Raw genomic sequence first — 14,345 nt, 5'->3', positions numbered from 1 at the left:
GTGTCAGATCCCACGTAGAGGGGAGGGCAGTGATTTCATCTGCCAAGTTGGCTTAGCTACAGAGAGAGGCCCACATCTGAGCAACAAAGAGGCACTCAAGAGGAAACACTTAGGCACAACTATAAGCAGGCCTAGCCTCTCCTTTGCATCAACAGTCCTCCCAAGGGCAAGTACCGTGATTGAGGGCTCAGCCCATCAAACCACCAGTCCCCAGTGTCTGTGAGCAAATCAGCAACTATCAAAGTGGGGAAGTCCAACATCCCTGCATTCTCCCCCAGCAATGTTCACATTAGTGGTAGCATATAATATTTCTCTTTTTGTCCCTGGCTTATTTTGGTCAGCATTATGTCTTCAAGGTTCATCCAAGTTGTCATATGTTTCACGACATCATTCCTTCTAACTCAGTGTAGTATTCCATCGTGTGTATATACCACATTTTATTTATCCACTTATCTGTTGAAGGACATTTGGGTTGTTTCCATCTCTTGGCAATTGTGAATAATGCTGCTATGAATATTGGCGTGCAGATATCTGTTCGTGTCACTGCTTTCAGATCTTCTGAGTATATAACAAGAAGTGCAATTGCTGGATTGAAAGGTAACTCTGTGTCTAGTTTTCTAAGGAACTGCCAGACCATCTTCCAGAGTGGCTGTACCATTATACAGTCCCACCAACAATGAATAAGAGTTCCAATTTCTCCACATCCTCTCCAGTATTTGTAGTTTCCTGTTTGTTTAATGGCAGCCACTCTGATTGGTGTGAGATGGTATCTCGTTGTGGTCTTAATTTGCATCTCTCTAATAGCTAGTGAAGCTGAACATTTTTTCATATGTTTCTTGGCCATTTGTATTTCCCCTTCAGAGAACTGTCTCTTCATATCTTTCGCCCATTTTATAATTGGACTGTCTGTACTATTGGCATTGAGTTGTAGGATTTCTATATATATGCAAGATAATCAGTCTTTGGTTCGATACATGGTTTCCAAAATTTTTTCCCATTGAGTTGGCTGCCTCTTCACATTTTTGACAAATGCCTTTGAGGTACAGAAACTTCTAAGCTTGAGGAGTTCCCATTTATCTATTTTTTCCTTTATTGCATGTGCTTTGGGTGTAAAGTCTAGGAAGTGACCACCTAATGCAAGGTCTTGAAGATGTTTCCCTACATTATTTTCTAGGAGTTTTAAGGTACTGTCTTTTATATTGAGATCTTTGACCTACTTCGAGTTAATTTTTTTGTAGGGTGTGAGGTAGGGGTCCTTTTTCATTCTTTTGGATATGGATATCCAACTCTCCCAGCCCCATTTGTTGAAAAGACTGTTATATCCCAGTTCAGTGGCTTTGGGGGCCTTATCAATGATCAGTTGGCCATAGATCTGGGGGGTCTATCCCTGAATTCTCAGTTCGATTCTGTTGATCAATATATATATCTTTGTGCCAGTACCATGCTGTTTTGACTACTGTGGCTTTATAATAAGCTTCAAAGTCAGGGAGTGTAAGTCCTCCCACTTCGTTTTTCCTTTTTAGAGAGTTTCTAGCAGGTTGAGGCATCTTCCCTTTCCAAATAAATTTGAAAACTAGCTTTTCCATGTCTGCAAAGTAGGTTGTTGGAATTTTGATTGGGATTGCATTGAATCTGTAGATGAGTTTGAGTAGAATTGACATCTTAATGACATTTAGCCTTCCTATCCATGAACATGGAATATTTTTCCATCTTTTAAGGTCCCTTTCTATTTCTTTCAGTAGTTATGTAGTTTTCTTTGTATAGGTCTTTTACATCTTTGGTTAAGTTTATTCCTAGGTACTTGGATTTTTTTAGTTGTTATTGAAAATGGTATCTTTTTCTTGAGTGTCTCTTCAGTTTGTTCATTTCTAGCATATAGAAACATTACTGACTTAGGTGCATTAATCTTGTATCCCGCTACTTTGCTAAATTTGTTTATTAGCTCCAGTAGCTGTATTGTCGATTTCTCAGGGTTTTCCAGATATAAGATCATATCATCTGCAAATAATGACAGTTTTACTTCTTCCTTTCCAATTTGGATGCCTTTTATTTCTTTGTCTTGCCAGATTGCCATGGCTAGCACTTCTAGCACAATGTTGAATAACAGTGGTGACAGCAGGCATCCTTGTCTTGTTCCTGATCTTAGAGGGAAGGCTTTCAGTTTCTCACCATTGAGTACTGTGCTGGCTGTGGGTTTTTCATATATGCTCTTTATCATATTGAGGAAGTTTCCTTCAATTCCTACCTTTTGAAGTGTTTTTATCAAAAATGGATGTTGGATTTTGCCGAATGCTTTTTCAGCATCTATTGAGATGATCATTTGATTTTTCTCTTTTGATTTGTTAATGTATTGTAATACATTCATTGATTCTCTTATGTTGAACCATCCTTGCATGCCTGGAATGAACCCCACTTGATCATGGTGTATGATTTTTTTAATGTGTCTTTGGATTCGATTTGCAAGTATTTTGTTGAGAATTTTTGCATCTATATTCATTAGAGAGATTGGCCTGTAGTTTTCCTTTCTTGTGGCATCTTTGCCTTGTTTTGATATTAGATTGATGTTAGCTTCATAAAATGCGTTAGGTAGTGTTCTATTTTCTTCAGTGTTTTCAGAGAGTTTAAGTAAGATTGGTGTCAGTTCTTTTTGGAAAGTTTGGTAGAATTCCCCTGTGAAGCCATCTGGCTCTGGGCATTTATTTGTGGGAAGCTTTTTGATCACTGATTGGACCTCTTTGCTTATGATTGGTTGCTTGAGCTCTTCTATTTCTTCTCTGGTCAGTCTAGGTTGTTCATATGTTTCCAGGAAATTGTCTATTTCCTCTGCATTATCCAGTTTGTTGGCATACAGTTGTTCATAGTATCCTTGTGCCAGTTTGAATGTATTGTGTCCTCCAAACGCCATTATCTTTGATGTAATCTTATGGGCAGACCTATCAGTGTTAGACTGAAATTCTTTGAGTGTTTCCACGGAGATGTGCCCCACCCAACTGTGGGTGATGACTCTGATTGGATAATTTCCATGGAGTTGTTGGCCCACCCATTGGGTGGGTCTGAATTAAATTACTGGCACACTATATAAGATCAGACAGAAGGAGCAAGCTTGCTACAGCCAAGAGGGACACTTTAAAGAAAGCACAAAAGCTGCAAATGAGAGAGAGTTTGAAGATGGCCGTTGAAAGCAGACTCTTGCTCTGGAGAAGCTAAGAGAGGACAAATATCCCAAGTGCAATTAAGAGTAACATTTTTGAGGAACTGCAGCCTAGAGAGGAACGTCCTGGGAGAAAGCCATTTTGAAACCAGAACTTTGGAGCAGATGCCAGCCACATGCCTTCCCAGCTAACCAAGGTTTTCCAGACACCACTGGTGATCCTCCAGTGAAGGTACCTGATTGCTGAGGTGTTACCTTGGACACTTTATGGCCTTAAGACTGCAACTGTGTAACCAAATAAACCCCCTTTTATAAAAGCCAATCCATCTCTGGTGTTTTGCTTTCCAGCTGCATTAGCAAACTAGAACAATCCTCATAATTGTTTTATTCTTTGGGATCCTCAGTAATGTCACCTTTCTCATTCATTATTTTGTTTATATGGGTCTTCTTTCTTTTTGATTTTGTCAGTCTAGCGAGGGGCTTGTCAATCTTGTAGATCTTCTCAAAGAACCAACTCTTGGTGTTATTTACTCTCGACTGTTTTTTTGTTCTCTATGTCATTTATTTCTGCTTTAATCCTTGTTATTTCTTTTCTTCTGCTTAGTTTAGGATTAGTTTGCTGTTCATTTTCTAGCTTCTTCAGTTGCTCCATTAGTTCTTTGATTTTAGCTCTTCCTTTTTGATGTATATGTTAAGCGCTATAAACTTCTCCCTCAGTACCACTTTTGCAGCATCCCATAGGTTTTCTTTTTTTTAATTTAATAGATTTTATTTTGAAATAAATTCAGTCTTACAGGAAGAGTTGCAAAAACAGTACAAACCCCATACCTAGAACTCCATCATACCCCAACCCCCCTCTCCCGATACCCCGATCCACCACCTTTAACATCCTGTCATACCACCATTTCTTTCTTTCCCTCCCTCTCTCCCTCCCTCCCTCCCTATCTATCATCCATCATCTATTGCTCTGTCCTCTGAACATATGAGAGCAAGCTGCACACATCTTTGAACAAACAATATAATTCACATATACCTTTCCCATGGACAAGAACATTCTTTTATGCAGTCACATTAAGTGCAGCTAAGAAGTTCAAGAAATTTAACATTGATACAAAACTTACATTCTATATTTCCTTTTTGTGTGTGTGTGTGTGTCCCATCTGTGTCCCTTTGAGCCTCCTCTCTGCCATCCTCAGATCCCATCCAGGATCATCCTTGGCATTTAATTGTCATCTATTTAGACTTTTTTTTTTTTTCAATTGTGGAAACATATATATAGCCTAAATCTTCCCATTCCACGCCCTCCCTAGCATTCCATTAGTGGGATTAATCACATTTAGAATGTTGCAATGCTATCACCTTCCCACCATCCATTTCTAGAAGTTTCCCTTCACCCCAAACAGAAACCCTACTCTCATTTCTTAACTCCCCATTGCCCCTTCCCCCACATCTCAGAACCCCTACTCTACTTTTCACCTCTATGGTCATATTCTCTGATACTTTCTTTGTGTTCACCGTGGGGCTTAAATTTAACATCTTATATCTATAACAATCTTGTTTTTCTTTGATAGCAACTTAACTTCAATATGACACATAAACTATGTTCCTATACTTCATTATTCCCCCACCTTTATGTAGTTCTTGTAAAAAATTACATATTTTACATTGAGTCCAAAACCACTGATTTATCATTTCAGTTTATGTATTTTAGATCCTGTAGGAAGTAAATAGTGTAGTTATAAATAAAAAATGCAGTAGTATTGGTATTTATATTTGCCATGTGATCTTTACTGGAAATCTTTATTGCTTCATGTAGTTTCAGTCAATTGTTTAGTGTCCCTTCCTTTCAGCCTGCTCAACTCCCTTTCGCATTTCTTATAGGACTGATTGCTGGTGATGAGGTCCCTCAGCTTTTGATTATCTGGGAATGTTTTCATCTCCCCCTCATTTTTATCCTCCAGGTGTTTGTGAATTCTCTAAGTCTCTGATGGTTATTGACTTCTATTTGTATTACATTGTGGTCAGAGAATGTGCTTTGAACAAATTCATTTTTTTTTAATTTATTGAGGCTTGTTTTTATGCCCCAGCATACGGTCCATTCTGGAGAAAGATCCGTGATCACTAGAGAAGAATGTGTGTCCCAGTGACCTGGGATGTATTATTCTATATATCTGTGTTAAAATTTTCTATATCTCTCTCTCCTTTCTTTGTTTCTCTGTTGGTAGGGCTCCCTTTAGTATCTGAAGTAGGGCAGGTCTTTTATTAGCAAAATCTCTCAGCATTTGTTTCTCCGTGAAAAATTTAAGCTCTCCCTCAAATTTGAAGGAGAGTTTTCCTGGATAAAGTATTCTTGGTTGGAAATTTTTCTCTCTCAGAATTTTAAATATGTCATGCCACTGCCTTCTTGCCTCCATGGTGGCCGCTGAGTAGTCACTACTTAGTCTTATGTTGTTTCCTTTGTAGGTGGTGAATTGATTTTCTCTTGCTGCTTTCAGAACTTGCTCCTTCTCTTCAGTATTTGAGAGTCTGATCAGAATATGTCTTGGAGTGGGTTTATTTGGATTTATTCTATTTGGATTTCACTGGGCATTTATGCTTTGTGTATTTATTTTGTGTAGAAGATTTGGGAAGTTTTCCCCAACAATTTCCTTGAATACTCTTTCTAGACTTTTACTCTTCTCTTCCCCTTCTGGGACACCAATGAGTCTTAAATTTGGACATTTTATTTTACCTATCATATCCCTGAGATCCTTTTCGATTTTTTTTTATTTTTTTCCCCATTCTTTCTTTTGTTCTTTCATTTTCTGTTCTGTGGTCCTCAAGGAGGCTGAGTTGTTGTTCAACTTCCTCTAATCTTGTATTATGAATATCCAGAGTCTTTTTAATTTTGCCTACAGTTTCTTTAATTTCCATAAGATCTTCTATTTTTTTATTTACTCTTGCAATTTCTTCTTTATGCCCTTCTAGGGTCTTCTTTATGTCCTTTATATCCTGAGCCATGCTCTTGTTGCCTGTCTGTAATTCTTTGATTAATTGTGCCAAGTACTGTGTGCCTTCTTATCTTTTGATTTGGGAGTTTTGGTTTGCGTTCTCCATATCGTCTGGTTTTATCATATGCTTTAAGATTTTCTGTTGTTTTTGGCCTCTTGGCATTTGCTTTACTTGATCCCTAATTTGACAGAACTGCAGCTTGGTGGCGTACACTTTCTCTAACTAACCAGCAGATGGCGTACGTGAGTTACCTATTTCCCTCAAGTCATTTCTCCCCCACTTTGTCTTTGTGGTGTGTGGGGGTCTGATTCTTGTGGGGTCCAACTGGTGCACCAAGTTTGGATGTGTTGCTGGTGCTGTCTGCCCTGAATGTGGGGCATGTGTCTGGGTGGTTAGGGAGGCAGGGCGGCCTTAATAATCTGACCTCTCAGGTGTTCCCGGAGATTTAAGGCTGTTCTCTGCCGCTGACCCACAAGTCCTTGGTATTGGCATAGGTTCCCTGGGATTTCCAAGTGTTTCCCCCTTCCCAGCTGTGCTCTTCCAGGACCTCTGCTGAGGGAGGGCCACGCCACGTCACTAGTGCGTGCCGGCCCGCCAGGGAAGCCCTGGGTCGCTGGGCCATGCAGGGGTGCTCCCAGCCCGCTTCAAAGATGGTTGAATGGGAAATGTTAACTTCCCCCTTTTTGCACAGCTCCACCCTCCCAGCTCCAGGACAGTCAGCCGTGGGTGTATTAAAGGCCACTGTCCACGGCCAATATTGTGGCTTGTGTGTAGTGCTGTGGGAAAGATTCCCTGTCACACTGGGTTTCTTGGCAAGGCTCTGGGCTGTGGGTCTGGCACCGGGCAGGAGCATCCCCCGCCCACTGGGGAGATGGCTCCAAGGAATGCAGGTTTTTTTCTCCTTTTGGCTCCTCTCTGCTCCTTTGGTCTCGAGACAAATCAGCAGCAGGTGTGGGAAGGGCTATCCTCCACTCCAGACACCGAGGCATTAGCCCAGCCCGCTCCTGCCGTGCTTCACTGTGCGGCTCTCCCCGTCGTATCTGCAGCCACTCCCGGGCTTTTTTTTTAAAGAACTAGTCTGTCTCCAAACACCAGCCCATGGTTTCCCTACACCACAGCGTGGCCGTGGGACTTTTAGCCGACTAACTCACTCGTTTCAGAATGCAGGCTCCTAGTTTCACCAAATGCACGTTCCCTGTGGATTTAGCAGACCTTGTCCAGCTGGTGCTTCGCTGGCAGTGGTGTTCTGGGTCACTTTCTGGTTTTTATCTAGTATTTTTCACGGAGGTGTTTTTTTGCCCTGTCACCTAGCCAGCATCTTAGGCTCTCCCCCCCCCGCCCCCATAGGTTTTGATATGTAGTGTTCTCATTTTCATTTGTGTCTATATATTTAGCAATTTCTCTTGCTATTTCTTCTTTATCCCACTGATTGCTTAGGAGTGTGTTGTTTAACCTCCAGGTATTTGTGAATTTTCTAAGTCTCTGATGGTTACTGACTTCTAATTGTATTCCATTGTGGTCGGAGAATGTGCTATGAATAATTTCAATTTTTTTTAAATTTATTGAGGCTTGTTTTATGTCCCAGCATATGATCTATTCTGGAGAAAGTTCTGTGAGCACTAGAGAACAATGTGTATCCTGGTGATTTGGGATGTAATGTTCTATATATGTCTGTTAAATCCAATTCATTTATCAGATTGTTTAGGTTTTCAGTTTCCTTATTGGTCTTCTGTCTGGTTGATCTATCTATAGGAGAGAGTGATGTATTGAAGTCTCCCACAATTATTGTGGAAACATCCATTGCTTCCTTTAGTTTTGCCAGTGTTTGTCTCATGTATTTTGTGGCACCTTGATTGGGTGCTAAACATTTATGATTGTTATTTCTTCTTGTTGAATTGCCCCTTTTATTAGTATGTAGTGGCCTTCTTTTTCTCTCATAACATGCTTGCATTTAAAGTCTATTTTATCTGAGATTAATATTGCTACTTCTGCTTTTTGCTGTAGCTTGCATGAAATATTTTTTCCATCCCTTCACTTTCAGTTTCTTTGTGTCCCTGTGTCAAGATGAGTCTCTTGTATGCAACATATTGATGGTTCATATTTTTTGATCCGTTCTGCCAATCTATATCTTTTAATTGGGGAGTTTAATCCATTTACATTCAGTGTTACTGCTATGAAGGCATTTCTTGAATCAGCCATCCTATCCTTTGGTTTATGTTTGTCAAATACATGTTTTCCCTCTCTCTCTTATTGTCCTTTAATGAACCAATACTGAATCTCTTTAGTACTGAACCTTTCTCCATCTCTCTGTCTCCTTTCTTTGTGTCTCTTCAGTAGGGCTCCTTTTACTATCTCAAGTAGGGCAGGTCTTTTGTTAGCAAAATCTCTCAGCATTTGTTTGTCTGTGAAAAATTTAAGCTCTCCCTCAAATTTGAAGGAGAGCTTTGCTGGATAAAGAATTCTTGGTTGGCAATTTTTCTTTCTCAGAATTTTAAATATGTCATGCCACTGCCTTCTCGCCTCCATGGTGGCTGCTGAGTAGTCACTATTTAGTCTTATGCTGTTTCCTTTGTATGTGGTGAATTGATTTTCTCTTGCTGCTTTCAGAACTTGCTCCTTCTCTTCTGTATTTGACAGTCTGATCAGAATATGTCTTGGAGTGGGTTTATTTGGATTTATTCTATTTGGAGTTTGCTGGGCATTTATGCTTTGTGTATTTATTTTGCGTAGAAGGTTTGGGAAGTTTTCCCCAACAATTTCTTTGGATACTTTACCCTTCTCTTCCCCTTATTGGACACCAATAAGTCTTATATTTGGACATTTTATTTTATCTATCATATCCCTGAGGTCCATTTCAATTTTTTTGATTTTTTTTCCCCATTCTTTCTTTTGTTCCTTCATTTTCCAGTTTGTCATACTCCAGGTCACTGATTCATTTTTCAGCTTCCTCTTGTCTTGTACTATGAGTATCCAGAATCTTTTTAATTTGGTCGACAGTTTATTTTTTTTCCATAAGATCATCTATTTTTTTTATTTACTCTTGAAATTTCTTCTTTATGCTCTTTTAGGGGCTTTTTCTTGTGCTTTATATCCTGTGCCATGCTCTCATTGTTTGTCTTTGTTCTTTAATTGCTCCAAGTACTGTGTCTCCTCTGATCTTTTGATTTGGGTGTTTGGGTTTGGGTTATCCATAGCATCTGTTTTTTTCATATGCTTTAAAATTTTCTGTTGTTTTTGGCCCCTTGGCATTTGCTTAACTTGATAGGGTTCTTTTAGGATATGTAGGCTAATTCAAAGACTTATCTCTAGTTTGTCAAATCTACAGCTTTGTGGCATACACTTTCTCTAACTAACCAGCAGGTGGCATCCGTGAGCCACGTATTCCCCTCAAGCCAATTCTCCCCAAATTTATCTTTGTGGTGTGTGGGGGTCTGATTCTTGTCAGGGTCCAGTTGGTGGACCAAATTTGTGTGTGTAGTTGGTGCTGTCTGTCCTGAATGTGGGGCATGTGTCTGAGCGGTTAGGGAGGCAGGGCGGCAGGGCGGCTTTAATAATCAAACCTGCCAGATGTTCCTGGAAATTTAGGGCTGTTGCACAAGTCTAAACCTTCAGTTCAGTCTCACCACAGATTATCTCTGCCGCTGATCCACAAGTCCATGGTATTGGCTTATGGTCCCTGGGATTTCCACGTGGGTCCCTCTTCCAAGTTGTGCTCTTCTAGGTCCTCTGCTGAGGGAAGGTTGTGCTACGTTACAAGTGTGCACCGTCCCTCAAAGGAAGTTCTGGGCCACTGGGCTGTGTAGGGGCATTCCCAGCCTGCTGAAAGGATGGCTGTATGGGGCATGTTTATTTCCCCCTTTTCCCACAGCTCCGCCTTCCTAGCTCTGGGACAATTAGCTGTGGATGTGCGAAAGGCTATTGTCCATGCCCGATATTGTGGCGTGTGCACATGTTACTAGAAACACTTCTTGTCGCACTGGGTTTTTTGGCGCGGCTCTGGGCTGTGGTTCTGGTGCCGGGCAGGAGTGTTCCCAGCCCGCCAGGAAGATGGCTGTAAGGGGTGTGGTTTTTTTTCCTCTTTTGGCTCACCTCTGCCTTCCTTGCTCTGAGACAATTAGCAGCAGGTGTGCAAAAGGCTATCATCCACACCAGATATTGAGGCTACCCACAGGTTGTGGAGACGCCATTCCTGCCACACTTTACTGTGCAGTTCTCACTGCCATATCCGCAGCCACTTTTGGGTTTTTAAAAAAGAAGTAGTCCGACTCCAAACGCCAACCCACAGTTTCCCCAAACCACAGCATGGCTGTTGGATATTCAGCAGGCTTACTCACTCGTTTCAGAATGCAGACTCTGGGTTTCACCAAGTACACGGTCCCTGTGGGTTTAGCAGACCTTGTTCAGCTGGTGTATCACTGGAACTGGTGTTCTGGGTCACTTTCTGACTTTTATCTAATATTTTTCTCAGAGGTGTTTTTTTGCCCTGTCTCTCCTAACTGCCATCTTCCCCATATTTGTCTTTGTATTAAAATCTGGAGAATGCTACTGGCTTTCCTTGGATATGCCACGTGTTCTCTCAGGAGACAGCTTTGTTGCCAATTCTGTCTTTCATCTGCAGAAATGAAAATGTCTGATCACCTCCGCAAAAGGATATGTCAGTTCCTTGTCCCAAGCCCATCCCACCCCTGCTTGATGAAAAGCACAACCTAGGCAGAGAGGGATTAGCACTTGTCCAGGGTCTGTCACCTCCTGCCCAAGAGAGGAGCAGTGCCTGGGAGTCGCAGCTTGCAGCTGTCTTTGCCTTCTAGATGCTATCAATGAGCAGCAGCTGATAGTGTGCATTAAATCTGGGAACAGACCCAATGTGGACGAGATCATCGAGCACTGCCCAAGGGAGATCATCAGCCTCATGAAGCACTGCTGGGAGGCAGATCCGGGAGCCCGGCCAACGTTTACTGGTAAGAGCAACCTTGACGACTGTGTAGGATCCATCTTCCACAGTGATGTTTCTGGGAAGTTGATTGTGGTCTTCTGAAGACCGAGGTCCACTTTACTCATACTTTTGAACCAATTTTCTCAATTTGAGACATTTTGTGCAATGAAAAGATGCCAGCCCACCGAAAGTATGAAGGTGTATGAAGCCCTCTGGTTTTCTTAGCATCTTTTATTTCTTCTCTCTCCCCTTGCTAAGCTGGCATCTTTGTAGTACATTTTGTCATTTAGACTGGGAGAAAGAAATGGACAAGAAGGTTTGCAACATCCTTATACCTCTTCCCACTCCTATATATTATACAGTTATCCCTTCCACATCCCGGGGGTAGGGCTGCGGCACCTCCATGATTTGGAAGATGTGTATAAAATTTTCTGGCCCTCCCTTCATACCAGAGAAGAAATCTTCAATTGGTTCCTTCAGACCTTCAGGAAACTCCCCAGATGCCTCTTGATCAGCAGACACTGCCTCTTCATTACTTTTGCATTGTGTAGGCTAAACCTATAAAAAAAATTTTCCAACTAGCCTTTGCTGGCCTAAAAATCGAGGAGTAGACCCTTAACTTTCTTTTTCCTTTAGGAAATAATATAAGGACTTAGCCTTTTTTCATGTGATGCCAGTGTCTACTGGAATGCTTTTTTTTAATAACAATCCTGCACCCAAAAGAATGTTGCACTTTCTACTGAGAGAGACGCGGATCTCGTAGTTTATGGAATGTTTTGCATTTGTTCGTGCAGCTGCAACAACTGTTTCAGGGATTTCCTTCTCTTTTTTTTTCCTGATATGCCTTATGGTGGACTCACTGACACTGTAATGGCAGCCAACCGCAATAGCAGCTTGTCTGCAAAACTCTGCCAAAATTTCCATCTAATTTGTTCTGCCCACGGACGAGATACCAAAACCAAGACAGGGGAAGTCATGATATGGAAGGGATGACTTTATAGCGTCTTGAGAAGGGGATAGAGGAAAGAAGAAAATCAGGTGAGAAAATACAAATAGTAGGAAAGCACCAGGGAGCCTAGAAAGCATTTCAGTCCCATATGTCTGCTCCAAGAAAACAAAATTAAAGCACTACCACCCACCCACCACCACCACCAAATTAGAAGGGTACTTTGATTTAGTTGCCTGTTTTCTTACACCCTTGGCCTTAATCGTCTCTTGGCTTGGTTTCTTCTGTTCTTTCATGTCTTTTTCATTTTTTTAATTAAAGGTTTTATTCTGAGATCGTTGTGGGTTCACATTCCATTGTAAGAAATAATAGAGATCCTATATATCCTTTCCCACTTTCCCCAATGGTGACTTCTTGCAAAATCATGGGGCGATATCACAACCATGATATTGACATTGACACAACCAATATATAGAACATGGACATCCCTGCAAAGATTCCTCATGTTTCCCTTTTATAGCCACGTCCACTTCTCTCCCACCCCCAACCTCCTTAATTCCTGGCAACTGCTAATCCAGTCTCCATTTTTAGACTTTTGTCATTTCAAGAATGTCAGATAAATGGAATTGTACAGCATTAACCTTTGGGGATTGGCTTTTTTTCCACTCAGTATAATTCTCTGGAGATCCATCCCGGTTGTTGCTTGTATTGATAGTTCATTCCCTTCTATGGCTGAGAAACCGTCCATGGTATGGATGGACCACAGTCTGTTTGACCATTCACTCCTGGTTTTTACATTTTCTTTCTTTATCATAAAGACCCTGGATCTTATTTAAAACTTTCCGTGCTGCCCTTCTCTGACACTGCTCCAGCAGGGAAGGGAAGTTGCCAGGTGGATATAGAAGTCCAGGTTTCCCATTCGCTCCCTCCCCACCCCCACCATTGACACCTGACATGGGGCCCCTCCTTCCTTTGGGTCAGGGTGGGAGTTTCAGTGGAATCCATGTAGTTTCCACGGACAGAGTGATGGGGGTGGCCTCATTACCACCAGATGATGGCGAAAGTCCTAAGCTCTCCACTAGGCTTCCTCTGACACCTCCCTGTGGGATAGGAAAGGTACCTCATTACTGCGAGGTGGGGATAGAATTCCAGGCTACCTTGTGGTCATCGCTGACACTGCTGGAGTGGAAGGGCTCATTACTAGGAGCAGGGAGGAAAAATCAACCCCACGGGGGTACTGAGGCACCTCATTACTGCCTCATGAAGTTGGAAGTCTAGGCTCCCCACTCAGCCTTTGCTGATGGGGGTGGAGGTGGAGCCCCAGTCTCTTCTGTGTGGATTGGGTTAGCAGAATAGTGCCTGTCTGAAGGCTTTCTGTCTTGGTAGTCTGCCCTTGCTTAGTGCTTTGTTGAGAGAGAGCAGGCTTTAGGTGGGGTTTTTTTTTGGTCTGTGTCTGTTGATGTCTCTGGGTTGCCAGCTTCTTCAGCTCCAAGTCGGGGCTTTATGAGGCAAAAAGAAACCCAGCAAATTCGCTACTGTGTCTTTCCTCAGGTCCTGAGGTCTCTGGCCTGGTCTGCCGCCTTCTCTCCACCTTTCAGAGTCTTCTTTTATTTGTTTTATATGTAGTATCTAGGGTTTTTTTTTACCAGGAAAGAATATGGGGAAGTGTGTCTACTCCATCTTCCCACAAGTGGAAGTTACCTTCTTCTTTTAATGCTAGTAACTAACACTTTACACTGCATCTGTATTCTGAGTTCCCCATCCTATCACGGGTCTGATGCCCGAGGCCCGGAAACAAGGACTCCACCAGTCCTTGTACACGCAGAGATGAACTCACATCAGGTAGCATTGGGCCAGTTGGCTTTGCTGCAGCCAGAGAAACTACGTGCAATTAGGGAGGAGCCTTTGGTTTCCGGTGTTATCCTAGCCCTTATACTGTCTGGTTAGTCTTTTTATTGGAGTCAGTGATTTGGAGCTTATTTTTATTTTACTGCTTTGCCCACAGATTGAGGTGAGTAATTCAAAGATCACTAATATTTTAACTTTATTTTAGAAAGTACTTAAGAAATTTAAAGTACTCTTTTTCTCATGTAGGCATTGAAGAAAAATTTAAGCCTTTTTATATAAAACAATTAGAAGAAAATGTAGAAGAGGATGTGAAGAATTTAAAGGTAGGTAGTATAGCAGAAGCCCAAAATATTAACATATCAAAACATAGATATTATTGATCATGAAAACCAAAGCAGTATAATTTGTTACTGAGTTTTGAGGTAAGCTAGCTTGGTAAACAAATAAAACAAAATTACATTTTTATGCAAAATCAT

The 14,345-nt window shown here is 41.5% G+C and overlaps 1 protein-coding gene across 4 annotated transcripts in view; it reads left to right on the top strand.

Annotated features, from left to right (window-relative positions):
• Nucleotides 1-14,345, top strand: part of RIPK1 (receptor interacting serine/threonine kinase 1) — a 66,012-nt gene that overhangs the window by 36,497 nt on the left and 15,170 nt on the right. For all 4 annotated transcript variants that reach the window (XM_037843692.1, XM_037843694.1, XM_037843693.1 and 1 more), the window contains 2 exons: nucleotides 10,951-11,100; nucleotides 14,116-14,192. In XM_037843692.1, the coding sequence (XP_037699620.1) occupies nucleotides 10,951-11,100; nucleotides 14,116-14,192 (227 nt within the window). The remainder of the gene's footprint in view (nucleotides 1-10,950; nucleotides 11,101-14,115; nucleotides 14,193-14,345) is intronic.

The sequence above is a fragment of the Choloepus didactylus genome, chromosome 7, assembly GCF_015220235.1.
Source record: "Choloepus didactylus isolate mChoDid1 chromosome 7, mChoDid1.pri, whole genome shotgun sequence".
Taxonomy (NCBI): Eukaryota; Metazoa; Chordata; class Mammalia; order Pilosa; family Megalonychidae; genus Choloepus; species Choloepus didactylus.
Note: the sequence above shows the minus strand (reverse complement) of the source record. Positions and strands in the feature narration are given on the sequence as shown.